Source organism: Lactuca sativa, chromosome 9 (assembly GCF_002870075.4).
Source record: "Lactuca sativa cultivar Salinas chromosome 9, Lsat_Salinas_v11, whole genome shotgun sequence".
NCBI classification, from domain to species: Eukaryota; Viridiplantae; Streptophyta; class Magnoliopsida; order Asterales; family Asteraceae; genus Lactuca; species Lactuca sativa.
In genome coordinates this window covers 169,837,094-169,853,274 of record NC_056631.2, presented here as the reverse complement: position 1 = coordinate 169,853,274, position 16,181 = coordinate 169,837,094, and the positions used below count along the sequence as shown (strand labels likewise).

Sequence of the window (16,181 nt, the reverse complement as noted above, 5' to 3'; positions counted from 1 at the left end):
TTCTCTTGCTTTTCCAAAATTACTACTTCTTCTGCTCTCTTTGTCGAAAATTGTTAAAAATAAACCCTACTAGATTCTTTTCATCCTTTAAATACCTCCTCAAAACCTTAAAATAATTACCAATTTGATTGATAAATTGTAATTATTTTTCAAAAATTACTCCATATCAACCAGTATTCTATATAACCCCCAAACATAAAAAAATCGGTCAAAGTAACTTATTCTATACGTAAATAAATTACTAATTTGTCACATAATTACGTAACAAATAAATAGTCATAAAGAAAAATCGAGTTGAAGAATTCTTTCAGCATAAAAACAACTAAATTTAGCAACTTATAGAATACAAATTATACAAAACGTGAAACTCTATGAAATCATGGTTGTGTAACAAGGCTTCTATTTTGAAGCCAAAAAGAAAAAAAAAAAATACGGAAAATATAATTTTAATTATTTTACAAAACTTAACATCTTTTTCAATTAAATCAGCTTCTGATATACGTTATGTCTTCCTTTTCTAGATGCATCTTCCCTTTGTCTCTTCGTGTATTTCCTCTGTTTTGCTCTGGTTGACCTCGCTATAATCCAACATAAATAAATCACAAATCCAGATTTAAGTATTTTTTTATAAAATTAATGTAATTTGAAAATTAAAAAAAGAAAAATGTTAATTTACCTTCCTTAAGACATATGCCAAATATAGATAAGCTACCTCCCATTCATCTGGTGAAAGTGTAGCTACAAAAAACATTCATTGTTTAATGTTTACTTAAATCTTCACATAATGACTTAATGGATTAAGCCTAAAAAAAACATTAATTTATTCAGACAACACTTACTTTGGTCTTGATTTCCATCACCCAAAGCACCAAGTCTTCTCATTAATTCAATAAATTCAGGCTTTTTCATGTACTCATGAACAAATGCGTGTGAATTCTTTACAAAAACAAGCTCCAAATCATACTGTAATTTCAATCAAAGTAAAAAAAATAATTTTTTTTAATTAAAGAAATATAAAAATAAAATTATTACCTCTTCTGCCAGTGATTTGAACACGTGAAATGGGACTATCCACTCTGGACAATCAACAGCATCCTGCACAAACATTTTTTTTGAGTAAATTACACGAATGGTCCCTATGGTTTAGGGTAATTTGCGCGTTTGGTCCCTAACTTATTTTGTTAACTCGGAAGGTCCCTACTGTTTGTTTTTGTTACACGTTTGGTCCCTGTCTTACCTAAAAAGACTATTTTGCCCTTGATTTTTTAATTTATTTAAATAAAGACACTCCCAACCCCACACCCCTCACCTTACCCATCATATTTCCCTATTCAAGTAATAGTCTTTTTAGGTAAGACAGGGACCAAGCGCGTAACAAAAACAAAGAGAATGGACCAAACGTGTAACAAAAACAAACAGTACGGACCTTCCGAGTTAAAAAAGTAAGTGAGGGACCAAACGTGCAAATTACCCCAAACCATAGGGACCATTCGTGTAATTTACTCATTTTTTTTATGATTCTACATAATTTAATAAAGAATTTATACCTCAAGATGGAATTTATACTTAATGCCAAAGGGGGTTGAGGACTTAAATTTCTGAAAAAATAATACAAGAAATCCTTTGTTTAAAAAAAATAAATAAATAAATGAGAAGATTAGAAAATACAAGAAACTGAAAACTCACCTTCTCTGAGAATTCATCATCAAAGTGAATCCAGTAAACACTATTTCCAAAAGCCAATCCATCAGCTGTTCATAATAAAGGAAAATATATATATATATATATATATATATATATATATATATATATATATATATATATATATATATATATGAATTTGTTAGGAATGAAAACAAAGGCTAAAATAAATAAATAAAAATAAAAAAAAATAAAAAAAAGTAACCTGCTCTTAGTTTTTTTACAATAACATTAGCATCAGGCATTGTTCCAATAAATATTCCTCCTGGACGAAGTAATGATGAAACATTAGCCAATGCCCTTCTGGCACGTGCCTCAGTAGACCATGAATAATGCATTGCAAACTGAAAAACATAATGTTTTAAAATTTTACTTCAGTAAATAATATAAAAAATTTTACTAATTTTATAAAAAGTTACTCACCTGACAACTACATAAATCAAAAGGTGCATCATCAGCTAAAGCTTTATCCAATTGTACCTGAAAGCAGTTTATTTTAGTTTTTACACAACAAAAAGATTTTAAATAATGTAAAAAAAAAATAAACAAATTTTTAATATCTTTAAAAAAAATTACAGTATTAACCTCAAAGCAATCTCCACTTAAAAGTCGAGCAGGAAAGGTGAATTTTTTACGGCGTTGATGATGATCTGCATCACCATTATAACGGGTGCGACAATCTTCTATCTGTATAAGTTTATAAAATTCAAAACTTTTTAACCAAATAAATAAATAAATAAATAGTTTCATAATTATTAAACGAATGTGTAGATTTCAAGAAACTTACAGAGCCATCTGCTATGTCAATGCCAACATAGTATCCGATTTTTGCCTTGTCCCATTTGATCAAATCACCACCCTAATTTTTTTAAAAAATCAAGAATAAAGTTTTGAATTTTAATTTAGTTATTAATGAACATATTTAGGAAATCGATTAAGTGTATGATACCTATAGTACCTTACCACAGGCAAGATCAAGAACTGCATCCCCCCTTTTTGCATATAGTTGAATTAGAACACTTTTGATCTACATTTTGCAAAGAAGATAATATCAATGACTAATGAGAATATATATGTAATGATTTATTTACAGTTTTACACACCCAGTTATTGAGTTTCTTTAAATGAATAATGGGACTTGCTTCTCGCTCTTCCAATGTTTGGTTTGTTCTTGCACTGTAATGGTCTGCAACTTTTTTGGCGAAGATCTTTGTGCTTTCATCCTCCAAAAAGGAATCACCTGAGAAATATCACATTTAGGTCGAAACATTTAGCTTAGTGTTTTTCTTAATCAAATATTGATAGGGGAAAAGGATAAAGAAGTGTGTAATTGAAATCGAATTGAAGTAGGATATGAATATATAATGAAACCGGATACATAAAGGATGGAATAATACCATCTGGATTGTGTCTGGATTTGGATTTGGGAGGTCCAAAGGAACCCGAGGATGATGATTGCTGATAACTTCTCTTCATGACCAGAAGTCAGAACAGCCACCACTGGTTATGAACAGGAAGATATAGCGTATCATACAGTTAGTTCAAAATTTGAGATATCCGTGCCCTAATATGATAATCTAATAACAGGAGAGTAATTTGTTTCAAAAAATCTGATACAAACCAACTAATAATCAGCGTAGAAACTATAAACAATGAAGATTGAACTGATTCAGAGGAAAAAAAAGAACAAGAATTCGCATGACAGTATGTCCAGAACGTAATAGTAAGGTACCTAGAACTCGATTTCGAAACCAGAGGGTATATAGGGTCGAAGTATTGAATTGATTTGCCAAAGTTAGCCTAGGTTTATCAGACGTCTTGAACTCGATTTTCAGATGTGTTTGGACTCAATTTTGCAGGAAACGCGATTTGCCAAAGTAAACCCTAGATCTTGCAGTAGTCTTGAACGCTAACATTTTTTTTAATAACTCTTGAAGGCGAACGTTAATAGCATGAAACTGTGGTGCGTGGGCCTTTATCGATTATCCGAGTAAAATGATTTAGGGGTTAATTATATTTTTGTTTTTTTCATGTTTATTTATGTAAAAAAAGATGATTTAATTTGTTGAATAGGATCAAAGATCAAATAAGAAATAAATACTTTATAGGAATGGTAAGATATGTAGGAATGGTAGGATAAAAAATAATATGATTCATAAAAAAAGGTTTTGGAAAAAAGATTTGATGATTCATTTTTTTACTTAATCAAGTTTTGATTCATTTTTTGAATAACGTTAGTAAATCATCGTAAAAATGAAACATCGATTCGTATTTTTGGATTTTGTTTTTTGCAAAACATGTTATTTGTATATCATTTAAAGATTCATTTTGTTGATTCATCGGAAATAATACAAATAAATTAAGAACTAAATATTTGGTAGGAATTGTAAAAAATGCATAATTTACATGTTTTTTTGGTCAATCAATGAAATGAATCATTAGATGATAAAAGAATAATATGATTCATAAAAAAGGAATTTAAAATTATTCATTTTTTTACTTAATTAAAATTTGATTCACTTTTTGGACAACTTTAATGAATAGACGAAAAAAATCATTGATGCATTTTTTTACTGAATTAAATATTCATTTTGTTAAATATGTTCATATATTATCATTGATGCATTTTTTTTAATATTTTCCAAATCATATTATTTTCGTATTATCTAAATATTCATTTTGTTGATTCATCAAAAATCATAAAAATGATATATTTTTAACCCTTCCTACCAAATATTTCTTTCTTGCTAAATTTATATCCTTAATTTGTTAAATATGTTCATATATTATCATTGTCATCGGCTATCTCATATGACAATGGTAGTATATGAACACATTTAACAAATTGAGTAGTCAAAAAAAAAGTGTCTAAACGTGAACAAAGTAAAAAATCAATTACCTTGATAAGTTTTATAATGTTTTTATAACTTTCATAAAACCCTTTTTAAACTTTCTTTTACAATATTTTTAAAATGTTTCGTAGATTTTGTATACCTTTTTTATATTATTTTTTTGGAAAGGGAACTTCCTTAATGAGGATTCCCGAACCAGCTTTCGAGCACCGACTTATTCTCTGCTGCAAACATGAGGTTTTGCCTCATGTTATGGAGTCACTGCAGGCGAACCTCCATAGCCATAAGGGTTGAGTAGTGTCAGGATTTGAATATGAGTCAACATATTATTCATCATATCTTTCACATGTTTTATCAAGTCACCACAACCTTTCCTATATTTTTTATAACATTTTAAAATACTTTCAATAAATACAAGTTTATAATGTTAAAAAATTTATAAACTTCTAAATAAAAAGTATAAAAAAAAAAGGAAAATGTCACTGTAGCACATCAAAGTTTCGTCAATTACCCGATTTGGTCACTAAAGTTATTTTTTTGCACAATAGACCATTAAACTCGTTTTTTACCTGTTAAATAGGGGAATTATCCAGATTTTACCCGGTTTCACCGGTTACACTAAGCCTATGTGGCTTTATTGTTCTTTTTTTTTTAATATGTGGCTTTTTTCCCCTCTTTAAAACCCTAAATTTAAAAATTAAAAACAAAAAAAAAACACTACCCTTTACCCAAGAAGAACAGTACGTCTTCTTCCCGGTTCCCCCACCACAAAAATCAATCCGTGATTGTGGTTGCTTCTGCATCCCGATTGTGCTTCTTTTGTGTTCGTAGCCTTTACCCCAAGCAAAACAGAGATCGACATTGCTCTTTTGTCTCCTTCTATCAATCAATCAAAGGTCTCAGTCAATGAACAACACCCCCTTTTCTTTGTTCCCAATCGACGATGTCAGGTACTCTCCTTCATTACATCTTCTTGCACAATTTTCTGTGTATGTGTGAGAATCCTCAGGAACAAGGAATCAAATTCCATTTCTCTTCTTCTCGGTATCGAAATTTAGAGGTTGATAATGGCCATGGTGATTGGTATAGAGAAAATAAGGATGCTCTGTTGGTGAATGGTAGGTTGTAATGGAGAGACAAGGATGGTGGCTTTATATACAGGTGAGTGGCAGGGGATTATTTTGTTTGTTTCTCTGAAATCATTTGGTTTTAGACCAATCTTTCTTATACATACAAACACTAAGAACACTTGGTGTTCATCGTGTTCATCAGTGAAAGAAAAGGTGAAGATGAAAGACATGAAGAACTTCTCTCACCGATGATCTACCGATTTAGGGCTTGGATTAGAGGGACGATGGCAACAGTGTGAGCTTGACGATGGTGATGTTAGAAGGTTGATGAAAATGGTGGTGGGAGATTGACGAAATCGAAATTTAGGGCATGTATTTGTGTATTTGTTCAAGAACACAGATTGAAGAAATCGGAATTTAGGGCCTGTATTTGAATGATTGGTTTCCGATTTAGGATTTGGTCATTCCGACTGCTGGCCTAAATATCATCTGGCGAAGCTGCAATCGTCTCCTCAAACCAACCCCAATCACAACACGGTCTCCCTGTAACTTCCACCTCCTCCACCACCAACCCTTTCCGGCGACTTAACCTCCTCTACCATTAACCCTTGAATTCCAGTTCTTCGGCTTGGATCTCCTAGGCGAGACGGTATCGGAGGAGCACAATCTTGCTTGAGGTTGTAGAGGTCGATGGCGGAGTAGCATATCTAGCTAGCCACCAAATCGATATTCGTTCTTAGTTTTCTTGTTGTAATTGATCTGTGTAATTGAATTAATTGAGGAACCACCAAAATTGATTTCAATTTCATGAAGGTGGTCTTGGTTGTGTGGGTAAAAAAATAACACTCGTGGTGGTGGTTCTTTAAATTTTAAAAAGTTACAAGTATATAGTTATTTATTTGACTGGATTATATGATGTGGCTCACAAAGAATAAAGATAAACTAATTATAAGTGCCACATCAGCCTTGTAACCTGGTAACCTGCTAAATTTGAGCAAAATGATTTAATTGATAGGTAAAACATGACTTTAATGGCCTCAAGTGCAAAAAAAATAACTTTAATGACCAAATCGGATAATTGACGAAAGTTTGATGTGCTACAGTGACATTATCCCTAAAAAAGTTGTATATTTTAAGACATTATCAGTTTTTTTTGTTATGTAATATTTTATTTTTATTCTTTTAAAAGACCCTACATATTTAATTTATTTAAATTTATCGTAAGATGTTATTTATTTTAAAAAAATTGCAAATGCTTAAAAACAAAAGAAATATATATATATATATATATATATATATATATATATATATATATATATATATATATATATTTCTTTTGTTTTTAAGCATTTGCAACATTTTTAAAATAAATGTGTAGAAAAAAAAATATGTAGAAAAAAAGCTTCTTACCTTCCTACCAAAAATTTCCTTCTTATTTGATTGATCAATGATTATTTAATATTTATGATAGTAAGTTTTTGCTAAAATTAAATTAGTAGAAAATTGAAAATTAAGGCTTAGAAAAATAATACAAACAAATATGAAAAATAAAAACTCTATTAAAAGTGGGGAAATTGACTTATCAAGGTAATTACATTTTTTGTTTTGTTCACGTTTAGGAAATTTTGATTTTCTTTACAAATTTGACCATCGAACTTGTTAAATATATTCACATGTTATCATTGGTACCTGAGAAAGTTTGTGACATTAGTAATATATGAACATGCATGTTATTTGGCTATGTTTTTTAGCCCAATAGAACTTAAAACATGCTCATAATATATATCATCACTCTTAATCTAATATATGTCTTTTTCCTTAAACATCAACACATAAACATTAAAATGATATATTTGTGAAGAGAGAGAGAGAGAGAGAGAGAGAGAGAGAGAGAGACGTAAAAATAAGAGAGATATGGCAGTAAGTTGCCGAGTTAGGCTCCAAAACTTATATGTATGAAATATGAACGTTAAAATATTCATTAATAGTTCGTTGAATATGCTATCCCCGTAATATATTTCTTATACTATGAACTGAGTGAATATATCATTTAAGAGGTTACCCAATAATTAATTTATTGCTGAATTGGCGATGAAGGAGACACAATTGTGTCTTTCAACAAGTGTGTTAATCCATAAGTTTACGAACTTGAACTATTTTCGTAATGTTGTCTTTTGTAATTCTAAACTGACATTTACAGCTTTTAGCGAATGAAACTATTTAAAATCTTTTTTATCAGATCTATTGATTTTAATATGAAATCCCTCTTCAACACATTTCATTCATTATGCAACCTTAAGATCTTATTTATTCTTTGTATAATTGTAACAACTTGACATGTAAAAAGGGGTATTAGACTAGTGAAACTTTATGTTTTTGGGTTGATAATTCGAAAAAAGGTAACAATTAGACATTCCCCAATGAGTAGTTCGGTTTTCCTTATAATTACACATATAAAAATAAGAAACTAATGTTGTGGGGTCGTCAAGGCTTACTTTCTTTGTCACCGATTTTTGTATCATCATAATCCAGTGTTGTCAATAGCGATCGTAGCGATCGCTATAGCGAATAGTGAGACGATGCGATGGTATGTCGCTATGTGGTATGTAGCGAGGAAATAGCGACATAGCAATGTTTTTTTCCGAATTGAAAAATTGATAGTTGAAACATGTTTTTAGCAATCGGAATAGGTCCAATTTGTGATTGGGTTCGCCAATTTGACGTTTGGGATTGCCAATTTGGAGAATCAATCATCGACTTGGAAATTGGCGGAAAACGATATCTAGTACTTAACGATCCCACCCCATGTCCAAATTGAATACTGGAATGTGTTTTTACCGAATGGAATTGCTTCAATGTGCAATTGGGATCGTTAATTTGGATTTTGGAACGCCGAATTAGATATTGACGGGAAATTGATTGTCGACTGAAAAATTGACCACCTACCTACAACTTCCAATCTTATGTTATGATTCTTCGATTACCTGGTACTTTAATGGATTCAAGTGACATTCTTATTATCCTATATTCCTATTCCATGTATTCTACAATTCCTTCTAATATTCTATTATGTGTATTCTACACTTCGTTCTATACTTTTTTTTTCTTTGAAAGTTGTTTTTGGCAAGACAAATAGTCGTCTAGAAGATATTGAAACAGAAGCACCAAAGAATTGTATTGGTCTTGGTGAGGAGAATGATGATCGATAACACTGTCATAATCTGATAAATACTTGAATTCTTCCATCGGTTCTTCGTGTTTACATCAACAACCAACATCATCAATTTTGCCTAACCGTTTACTTATTCATATATAATGTCCCGATTTTCAACCCAAAATTTTCATTTTTATTTATTAAATATATCATAGTATAGCTATAATATGCGGAAAACATATTGTGAATGTGTGTGTGTACAGTTGAACCTAGCCCTTCTTACAAGTCAATGAAGTAGCTAGAAAACATTTATAATCAACTGAGTAAGCACGAAGCTTAGTAAGTTTCCCAAAATACCATATACAATGCATACACATAATGACCTTCAACATAAAGTTGGTCCGCTCTTCGGCCTTCAGCACGAAGCTGGTCCGCCTCTTTTTGCATATAGCGTAAAGTTGGACCGCACCTTGGCCTTCAACATAAAGCTAGTCTGCCCTCAACTCCCCACATAATATATCAATACATATAAACAGTACAACAAGCAATAATGCAATACTACCGGCAACTAACATAATTAGCATAGTAGCATACTACAGGGTAACTATATCCTAACATACAAAGGATATATATTGGAGCACATAATATTGTGAGAAAACTCACTTGGATGATTTACTTAGACGATTGACAACTATCTAGATGATCCTACTGATGATCCAACTGACGGGTAACGCGTTGAACAAGTATTAACCTATAATACTTTAACTTATAAATCCCTAGGATAGGATAATTTGGTAATGGAAACTATATATTTTACTAATCCCAGTGAATACCGAGAGTTCTATCAAATAAGGATCAATCAAGTCGGACTGTTTGGAGGCAAGACCATTTCGACCTGAGATCTTCAAATTCCTAAGCCCTCTAGCATTCATAGTTTGCTAATAATGATTATAACTTCTCTCGTAAGTATATAAATCAATATTATAAGTTGGAATTACTGGCGAATCTATCATTCATAGGTTGTTAATAACAATTATATTTGTGAAAATAAGTTATCCTAAAAGCTTAATAAACGTAGCTACACTTACATAGGTTTCTAGCGAAAACTAGGAATTTTGCAGTCAGGACTTCAACCCGAGATCTTCAAATTCCCGAGCCTCTAATGCTCTAGAGTTTTACTAACGTGAAAACCTCACAACCCTGAAAAGTACCCCAAAATTTCGGTGAGAGAGAGAGAGAGAGGAATTGTAACACTCAGTTTCCTTAGGTAAATTTCCTTCTTAATTTAAAACCTTGAATTTACAAAGTTTTCTCCTACGTGGGGCGTAAGGTAGCCTCCTACGCACCGCGTATGAGGGAATCTATCATCGGGGACTTAATGATCTACGCCCTGCGTAGATCAAGCTATGTAACGCGTAGCGGCCCATAACCAAAACCCTTAGTTTAAGGTTTTTGAGCATTATTCCTAATACCCTTGAGGCCTTTCCATCATCGGCCTCTATATTCCCAAATGTCTCCTTCGAAACCCTAATTCCCTATTTGGTGTATTGGTGAGTTTAAGAGTGTTTTGTGTGCATTTTGAAGAAAGAAGAAGATGGTGGAGTTGCTTAGATGCTTAAATCATCTTTTGATCTAGAAGTTCATTTCCCTCATCCATCTCCATGAGGTATAAAGTCTCCACATTGATGAGTTTTTATGATAGATCTATCTTAGCTTTTGGTTTTCATGTTTTTTGTCCCCATAACCATGGTGTATTGAGTAAGAGCTACTCCAGACCATTGAAGTGCCATTTCCAAACGTTTTTATGATTGTTAAGCCATAAAAAAATGAGAGCTTGGTCACTCTCATCCATCCATGCTTTAAATGACTTTTTGGACTTAGTTTATGACTTTTTTCCCTTGGTATGCATGCAAATGGATACTAAGCTCATCTGGTCTATATCTTGAAGTTTGGTGGTTTAACCTTCGACATTAAGTGCTTGATGATTAAGTTAGGATTTAGCTCAGTATGAGGGGCGTAATTTGTTTCAAAAAATATAATACAAACAAACTAATAATCAGCGTATAAGGTATAAACAATGAAGCTTGAACTGATTCAGAGGAGAAAAGAACAAGATTATGCATGACAATATGTCTAAAACGAAATAGTATGGTACCTAGTACTCGATTTCGGAACCACAAATTGTATATAAGGTTGAAGTATCGAACTGATTTGCCAAAGTTAGCCAAGGTTTATCACAAGTCTTGAACTCGGTTTTAAGATATCTTGGACTCAATTTTGCAGGAAACACGATTTGCAAAAGTAACCCTAAATATTGCACTGGTCTTGAACGCAAACATTTGTCTCTTGAGTGTGAACATTAATAAGCTATCACGATGGTGGGCCTTTATCCTTATAATGGAAAATATTTAAAATAAATAAAATTTCCCAAAAAAGTGTGAAAAAACGAGAATTGAAAGCGGGTCTTTTTGTCAAAGCTCGAACAAAATCGAATATCCGAAAATTCGGACAATGGATTTTGGCATCCGATATTTTAGATATGGTTTCGGATATCAAAATCGGATATTTGAGATTTTAATATTTTTGTCACTTTCAAATATTAATCAAATCAAAAAATTAATGTTAATCATCTAAGTAATTTAGTATCAACAAACGATATGCATTAACCATTTGTTCTATGTGATGAAACTCAAAATAAGTTGATTAAAAGCTTTCAAGTATCGATTCACAAAGTAACAAACTATCGAACCATTAATGACTAACATGAAATTCCTTTATAGTAGTAATCAAGTTCCATTCTTTAAGTCAGAAATCAAAATATTATACATAAGAAAACAATAACACGATATCGACAAAAACAACACTTGCGTTATATAAATCAAAGCATCATTTGAGGCCATTAAATCTACTTGGTAAACTGAGATAGAGACAAGAAGAAGCTACCAACGTTACATAAATATGTGTACACCAGGTATTTGTTGTTTTATTGATTACGATAATGATTGCAAAACTAGAAGGGAAAGTCTCAAGTTAGGTCGTCAAGCAATGGACCCAAAGAAAAATCTAGTTCTGATGCCCCCTATCTCTGATCCTAAAGAGGCCACTTGATTCTACTGCAACCATAAAGAGCATTGGAAACGAACCTGCTCAAAATATCTGCAAGACATTAAAGACGACAAGGTGAAGCCGACTTCTGCAGGTATATACACTATCTTATCTAAAAACTCATCATCTTATCGTTCTTAGGTCCTTGATACAGGATGTGGATTTCACATTTGTTTTGATTTGCGAGGGGTAATAAGAAGTGAGGACTTGGAGCATGGTCGAATAAACTTGATCATGGGGAATAGGCGATATGCACCTGTCATCGAGATTGGAGTATATAGTCTATTGCTTAGTGATGGAGTTAGTTTAAATTTATTGAAATGTTGCTACTCATCAAAAATGACACAAAACATTATTTCATTTTCATGAATTGTTTAAACAAGGTTTTAGATATTCTTTTAATGATGATAATGGTTCCATTTCTGCTTATAAAAATTGTATTTTTTATTTTGAAGCTTTACCTTTGTGATGATGTGTATGAAACTGTGATGCGTGTAGACAATTTAGGTAATAGTGTATTTCATATTGATTCGTCTAATGGTATGGACAAAGCGTGATTGTGGGATTTTCGTCTTGGACACATTAACAAGAAATGCATCGCTCAACTCCAAAAGGATGGAGTGTTATAATCATCTGACCTAAGGTCGGATGATGATTGCGAATATGGTCTTTTGGATAAGATGACAAAAATCACCTTCTACTGGTTCTTGTGAGATGGTTGAAGGTTTGTTGGATTTCATACACACAAATGTGTGTGGGCCCTTCAGATCCACCGCAAGGGATTCTAATCAGTTCTATGTGACTTTTACTGATGATTATAGCAGATATGGTTATATCTACTTAATCAAGCATAAGTTAGAAACCTTTGAAAAGTTCAAAGAGTTTATGTCACACCCCAAAACCGAAACGACGGAAACGTTCGGAGGTGGAGGACGTCATGTACAATATCACAACAAAACATACTAGTAAACAAGCAACAACATCATCCATTGCATTAATAATATAATTTAATACAAGTGTGTTCTGTGAGGTTTATAAGACACCAAAAAATGTATATCAAAATAAAATATGAGTCTTGAACGAGCTCCATCTTCTCAAAACCTGGCATCGGTACCTGCTTACTTGTAACGCCCGTAGATCAGGGCTAGTCAATTTAGAGACGATAGGCGTCAAAAATGAATTTTTGATGAAAGATTATTTATAATGAATAATCTTAACTAAGTTATAGTATATGTTACAAGGTTTTCGTGCATATAAAGAACGTCGAAATCCGAGTTATAACGAAGAAGTTATGACATGTCGAAGTTTCGCGACAGAACCGGCACGACACAGCGTGACGTAAAAAGTGAATTTACGTTAGAGTGATATTTAGCCTTATAAGTCTAAATGAAAGTCGTATAATATGTTAAACCATGAGCGTGCATAAAAAGAACGCCCAAATCTGACTTCGTATGAGGAAGTTATGATTTTTCGAAGTTTCGACTTAGCGGTATGCAGCCCGAATACTCGATTTAAGACCGAACGGTTTTTAGCCGAAACAATCTAAATGAGAATCGAAGCTCTCATTAATTGTAGTAAAACGATAAAAAGATAGGCGAAAACGGACGTCGGATGAAGAAGTTATGATTTTATAACGGAGTTTTCCTGTCCCGGCCTACTAAAAATAAATAATAAAAATAAAGTCAAAATTAGCTGACGGAGTCTAAACGAAAGTTGTAGATCGTAGTCTCACCTACGCGTGGATATAAAGAACGTCGAAAACGGAGTTCGTATGAAGAAGATATGAATTTCCGAAGTTTATTAAATAATTTGTATTTAAATTTAATTATAAAAGTCGGCATTATCCGAAGAGGAGTCACCAATCTGATCCGAGGTACGCCCCGCGTACTCGCGTACGCCCAGCGTACCCCGATGCATGCACCGCCTCGCACTCAAGTGACTTCGGATGACGAACGCAATGACGATTTCGGACCAGTACGCCCCGCGTAAGGCAGTACGCCCCACGTACTCCGAGGCTCCAACCTCCTATAAATAGGATGCGAGGGCAGCCGACTCATTTGCTCTTTTTCTCTCTTCTCTCTCCCGTTTTACCTCAATTTGTGTGCCAGAAGTACCCCGAAGCCCCAGTAATATTCTCGAGCCCCGAAGCAAGTCCTAAGATCCCGAAGATCCCGAGAAGTGCGATTCCCGAGCCGAAGCTCTGCCCGCGAAAAGTTCGATTTTTGTAGAGATCTTTCAGATTTGCTGAGGATTACTACTTCTGCAAGTCGTAGTGTTGTCCGATCATCTTCTGATCAAGTGAGTGTATACTACCTTTCACAAACACGATAATAATACAAGTATGGTTTGACTGTATTAAGTATATTGCTGTTTATACGTGTGAGTGTGTAGTTACTTTCTTCTAACGCATAAATATTAAGTATTTGCTATGAAATACGTGTTATGTGTAAAATATAAAGTTGTTTATATGTGTGGGTGTATAGTCCTTTCATAAACACGGGTATAATACAAGTATTGTTTGAATGTATTAAGTATATGTTTGGGTGAGTGTTGGTTACTTTCTTCTGACACATAAATATGAAGTATTTGTTATAAAACACGTGCTATGGTTTTATATATATTGTTGTTTATTTGAGATGAGTATGGAATGAATGTTTTATATAGTTTTTAAATGAGTTAAGCTGTATATGTATTTTATATCTACAAATATGTTGGGTAGCACATGGGTAGATGAGATAGTTGGTATGTGATAAAATGATGAGGTATGAAAGATGATTAAGAATGATATTGGTAGATGCACCAATTAAATAATGTCATAAAACTAGCAGATGCGCTTGAGAATAATATCGGTAGATGCACCAAGTAGTGAATATCGTGATCTTGGCAGGTGCGCCAAATAGAGATTGTCATAACAATAGCAGATGCGCTTATAGGATAATCTTGGCAGATGCACTTATAAGATAATGTCGGCAGATGCGCCTAAAAGAGAATGTCATAAACCTGACAGTCGCACCTCATAGTGTATGACGTAATCCTGGCAGAGGCGCTTAAAGGTGTTGGATTAATGTCTAAGTCCATAACTATTTTGGTATGTACTTGACCCGATTATGAGCATGGTCCTTTTGGGTTGCCTTCACCATAGCAATATGTAGGATGATTTAAGGAGAGAAAGGTTTAAATATGATTTATTAATATATTATAAGAATAATATATTAAAGGAGAAATCATATTGTTTAATTAATATTAGTCAAGAATTAATTGATAATTAATTTTGTGGCTAAAAGAGATTAATTAAATTCAGGGGATTGGACTGCAATTATTGGATAATTGAGTTATTGGGCTAAGGAATGCTAAAGGAACAAGGGGTGAACGAAATTATGATGGAAGCCCATCATATTTTCGTCCATGGCCTTATCCAGAAGGTTCCATGGGCTGCTTAGAGTTTAAGTTGTCCATTAGGGTTTTGACTGAAACCCTAGCAGCCCACACAAGTATATAAAGGACCCCTTAGGCTCCAAAAACGTGGACAACTGATTCTCTAGGGTTTCTAGTCGTTTCTTGGGCAGCCTCCTTTCTTCTCCTCTTCATCCAAGGTTCATAAGGTGTTTGTGACTCCATTAGAGGTGCAGCACTTGAGGCACTAAGCTTTTGAAGCCAATCCAAGCAAGGGATTGATTGTTATTGCTATATAACAATCAAAGGTAATTCTCTAAACCCTAATTCAGTTCATAATATGTTAGATCTAAGTTTATTAGTCTTGGATTCAAAGCATGTACAATAAAGAAACCTAGATCCAAGCATTAGGGTTTGTATGAGCACATAGGATTGTTCTTATGCCTAAAACCCATCAGTGGTATCAGAGACTTGATTGGTTTCAGTTGTATGTGATGCTATGTTGAATTATTTACTGAAAAAAACGATTTTTGGCCTCTGCCCGACCTGACTCGGCGAGTCAGTGGATGAACTCGGCGAGTCTGTCTGACTCGGCGAGTCCAGGGGTCAGACAGAGGGATTTTTGGGTTTTAGCTGCTCTTTTGACTTGGACTTGATGCTTAAATTGTTTTATGAAGTTAAAATCCGAATTTTATCTTAATTATATGTTTATCCTTGCCAAAACAATAGATAATTTCAAATCTTTTAAATATTTGTTGTTTATATGATAAATATGGATTATTTTAAATTATTTGGTAATTATCTAGTGACTAAAATAAGATTAGGTCAAATATAGATAATTATGAAATTAATTGTTTAATTTGAATTATTTGTTATTTGATCCCTAATGTTTTGAAATGTTTCAAA

General features: G+C 33.0%; 1 protein-coding gene across 2 annotated transcripts; it reads right to left on the bottom strand.

The window, feature by feature from the left end:
* Positions 1 to 294: 294 nt before the first annotated feature.
* On the bottom strand, positions 295 to 3,654 carry LOC111912719 (mRNA cap guanine-N7 methyltransferase 1). Of its 2 annotated transcripts, none has more exons than XM_023908447.3 (14): positions 3,434 to 3,654; positions 3,099 to 3,201; positions 2,805 to 2,941; positions 2,660 to 2,728; positions 2,489 to 2,560; positions 2,287 to 2,388; positions 2,125 to 2,181; positions 1,907 to 2,045; positions 1,687 to 1,751; positions 1,548 to 1,598; positions 1,033 to 1,095; positions 840 to 963; positions 677 to 738; positions 295 to 578 (listed from the first exon to the last, which is right to left on the bottom strand). In XM_023908447.3, exons 2-14 carry the CDS (start codon positions 3,175 to 3,177, stop codon positions 486 to 488), a joined length of 1,113 nt encoding a protein of 370 aa, XP_023764215.1. In that variant the 5' UTR covers positions 3,178 to 3,201; positions 3,434 to 3,654; the 3' UTR covers positions 295 to 485. The 2 variants fall into 2 exon arrangements, with proteins under 2 accessions (XP_023764215.1, XP_023764217.1); XM_023908449.3 differs by having other exon boundaries at positions 840 to 936.
* Positions 3,655 to 16,181: the final 12,527 nt, after the last annotated feature.